The sequence below is a fragment of the Lactuca sativa genome, chromosome 4, assembly GCF_002870075.4.
Source record: "Lactuca sativa cultivar Salinas chromosome 4, Lsat_Salinas_v11, whole genome shotgun sequence".
NCBI classification, from domain to species: domain Eukaryota; kingdom Viridiplantae; phylum Streptophyta; class Magnoliopsida; order Asterales; family Asteraceae; genus Lactuca; species Lactuca sativa.
This window is the reverse complement of record NC_056626.2, coordinates 389,551,142-389,554,151: the sequence shown is the minus strand read 5'-3', so window position 1 is coordinate 389,554,151 and position 3,010 is coordinate 389,551,142. Positions and strand designations below refer to the sequence as shown.

Below are 3,010 nucleotides of genomic sequence, written 5' to 3'. Positions count from 1 at the left end.
CATTGCTTTGTTTCTTAATGTTAGTATCACTCTTGCATTCCATTTAGGATTTTTTAGATTGTGCACTTATCAAATTTTAGATTAGATTGTGCACTTATCAGATTTTAGATTAGATATTTTATTAGATTGTGCTCAACTATAACATTGTTTGTTTGTGTTTGTGTTGTAGATTATGAGTACTCCTGGTTCAAGTTCCAATCCAAGTTCTAATATGTCCGAAGCACAATCAAATACTGTACCATCTGGTTCACAAGCTTCTACTCAACCAAATCTTCGATCAAAAAAGGACCCAACTTGGAGGCATATTACTGAACTACGAGATGGAGCAGGAAAAAGTCATATCTTTGTACCTTTTGTAAAAAAAAACATACAATGGTGGAGGTACCAATAGAATGAAACAACACCTTGTTAGAGTGCCAGGTAGTATTGCAGCATGTCCGAGTTGTCCCGGAGATATAAAGTTTCTCATAAAAAGTTCATTGGATGAAAATACTAAAAAAGCAAAAGAGAAACATGTCGGTGTGCTCGGTAATACTTCGGGGATGAATGTACATAACTTGTATGATGATGATGATGATGATGATGAGGTTCAAGTACTCACCCAACAAACTACTCAAAAAAATGGAAAAAGAAAAGCTCCTACCTCCCAAACACAAATTGTGCCACCTTTTTTCAAACGAGGTATGCATGATCCATCTCAACCGTCAATTAAAGCAGCATTGCAAAGTAAGGAAAGATGGCATGAAACAAATTTAGCTCCTACTATGTGGTTTTATGATTCTTGCATACCTATGAATGCCATGAATTCTCCCCTTTTCCAAATAGCAATGAGTAAAGTTGCTAGTATTGGGTCATGGATACACAGGGCCTTCATATCATGCTATGCGTGTGACATTGTTGAAAGATGTGAAACAATCTGTACAACTTATAGTTGATTCTTATAGACGTTATTGGGCAAAAAATGGTTGTACAACTATGGGAGATGGGTGGCCGAATACAAGACAACAACCCCTTATCAATTTTATGGTGTATTGTGCAAAATGGATTTCCTTCATCAAATCAGTTGATGCATCGGATATTAAGAGTAATGCCCGAACGTTATGCAGCTTATTTAGTGAGATTGTTGGTCGTCAGAATGTAGTTCATTTAGTCACTGATAATGCTACAAACTATAAGGTTGCAGGAAGATTGTTATGTTTGAAATATCCGTCTATTGTTTGGTCTCCTAGTGCAGCTCATTGTATGAATTTGATTATGAAGGATATGTCGGAGATGCCTCAAGTTGCTGATTTGGTTACACCTGCATTGAGGGTTACAATTTTTGTTTATAACCAAAAATGGCCATTAAATTGGTTAAGAAAAAGACCAGGTTAGACTGAGATTATTCGTCCGCATGCCACTCGTTTTGGTACTGCGTTTATCACATTAAAGAGTTTGTGTGATCACAAACATGATTTGCAAGCTATGGTCACCTCCCTAGATTATAAAAAAGTGATTAGATTGGAAAAAGCAAAAGAAGTTAAGCTTATCATATTGAATGAAAACATTTGGAATAATTGTGCTATTATAGTAAAAGTGATGACTCCAATGTTGAGACTTTTACGGATTTGTTATTTGGATGAGAAGTCGACTTTAGGTATAACTTTTTTTTATATTCTTTAATGATGTTTACAAATATATTATCATTTTTATTATTTTTAATGATGTTTTTATAGGTTATGTGTACGAAGGGATGTATAGGGCAAAAAAAGGAATTAAGAAACTTTGTTGCACCAAAAAAGAGTTTTACGACCCTTACACTAACATCATTAAAAATCGTTGGGATAGGATGTTGCATAAAAGTCTTCATGCTACGACTTATTATTTGAATCTGGTCTTTCAATATGATCAAGAAAGTTTTTGTAAGAAACCAGAGGTGGTTGCAGGGGTTATGGATATGATTGAGCATTACAGTAGTGTTGCTACTGTCAATGGTCTAACTCTCATGGACCAACTAAAGTTGTTTCGTGAGCATGAAGGTAGTTTTGTTTGCTTCTCGTAATACTATTCGACCAGGTAACATTTTTTTAAATTTTTATTAATGGTGAATTTTAGTAAAACGATTATAATATATATTTTTTTCAATTAGATGAATGGTAGAAATTACATGGCGGAGATGCTCTGGAATTGCAAAAATTTGCAATTCGAATTTAAGCCAAACAACTTATTTTTCCGGGTGTGAATGGAATTGGAGTGTCTTTGAGAGAATCCACACTAAAAGAAGGAATCGGTTGGAGCATCAAAGGCTTAATGACCTTGTTTATGTTCATTATAACTTATGTCTACAAAATAGGTGACGTATACTTTCAAACTTTTTTCCTTTTCTTTATTTATGCTTAAAAGTATATTAATATTTTTTTCTAGGCTCAAGGATCACAAAAAGTCTTATGACCCGATTGATTATGAAAGCATTAATAAAATTGAGTTTTGGGTGGTTGATGAAATATCGGAAGGTGAACTAAGTTAAACCGAATTGGAGAATATGGTTGAAAATAAGCCACCAAACTACAATGAATCGATAATGTTTGAATCCCAAGTTTCTTAAGGTTGTTATTTTTTTTATTTATTCTATCAATATTATTGTTATTCTTGTTTTTTATTTGAGTTTAAATTTTGCTAAAATTGAATTTGTATTTGATATTGAAGATGATGAAGAAGATGATGATGGAGTTGCTTTAGAACAAATTGACATGGATTCCTTTAGATGAAGATTAGAAAGTCATTGAAGTTTGGATTTTGATATATTTCATGGTATTTTGATGTTATAAACTTTGTTTTTTTAAAACTTGTATCAAGATGTGATTGATTATTTTTATAATACTTTGTATGTTTGATATTTTTACTTAATGTTGAATTGAATACACTTATTACTATTGGTAACGTTGTTTTGTAGTTTATTTTTATATTTATTTTTATTATTTTTAATTTAAAATACAATAATGATGTAATAATGACGTCATCCGGTTCGTCC

The 3,010-nt window shown here is 32.4% G+C and overlaps 1 protein-coding gene across 1 annotated transcript; it reads left to right on the top strand.

The window, feature by feature from the left end:
* Positions 1 to 392: 392 nt before the first annotated feature.
* Positions 393 to 2,747, top strand: LOC111884158 (uncharacterized). The gene is made up of 8 exons (XM_023880483.1): positions 393 to 726; positions 866 to 1,369; positions 1,463 to 1,636; positions 1,716 to 2,026; positions 2,129 to 2,215; positions 2,333 to 2,337; positions 2,404 to 2,492; positions 2,686 to 2,747. The coding sequence occupies exons 1-8, from the start codon at positions 393 to 395 to the stop codon at positions 2,745 to 2,747; spliced, it is 1,566 nt and encodes a 521-aa protein (XP_023736251.1).
* The last annotated feature ends 263 nt before the right edge of the window (positions 2,748 to 3,010 follow it).

Excerpts from the sequence above, each read along its gene's own strand:
- LOC111884158 (XM_023880483.1), top strand. The coding sequence starts at position 393 with ATGAAACAACACCTTGTTAGAGTGCCAGGTAGTATTGCAGCATGTCCG. Across the intron at positions 727-865 it reads AATTAAAGCAGCATTGCAAA|GGCCTTCATATCATGCTATG; the intron begins GTAAGGAAAGAT and ends ATGGATACACAG. Across the intron at positions 2,493-2,685 it reads GGTTGATGAAATATCGGAAG|ATGATGAAGAAGATGATGAT; the intron begins GTGAACTAAGTT and ends TTGATATTGAAG.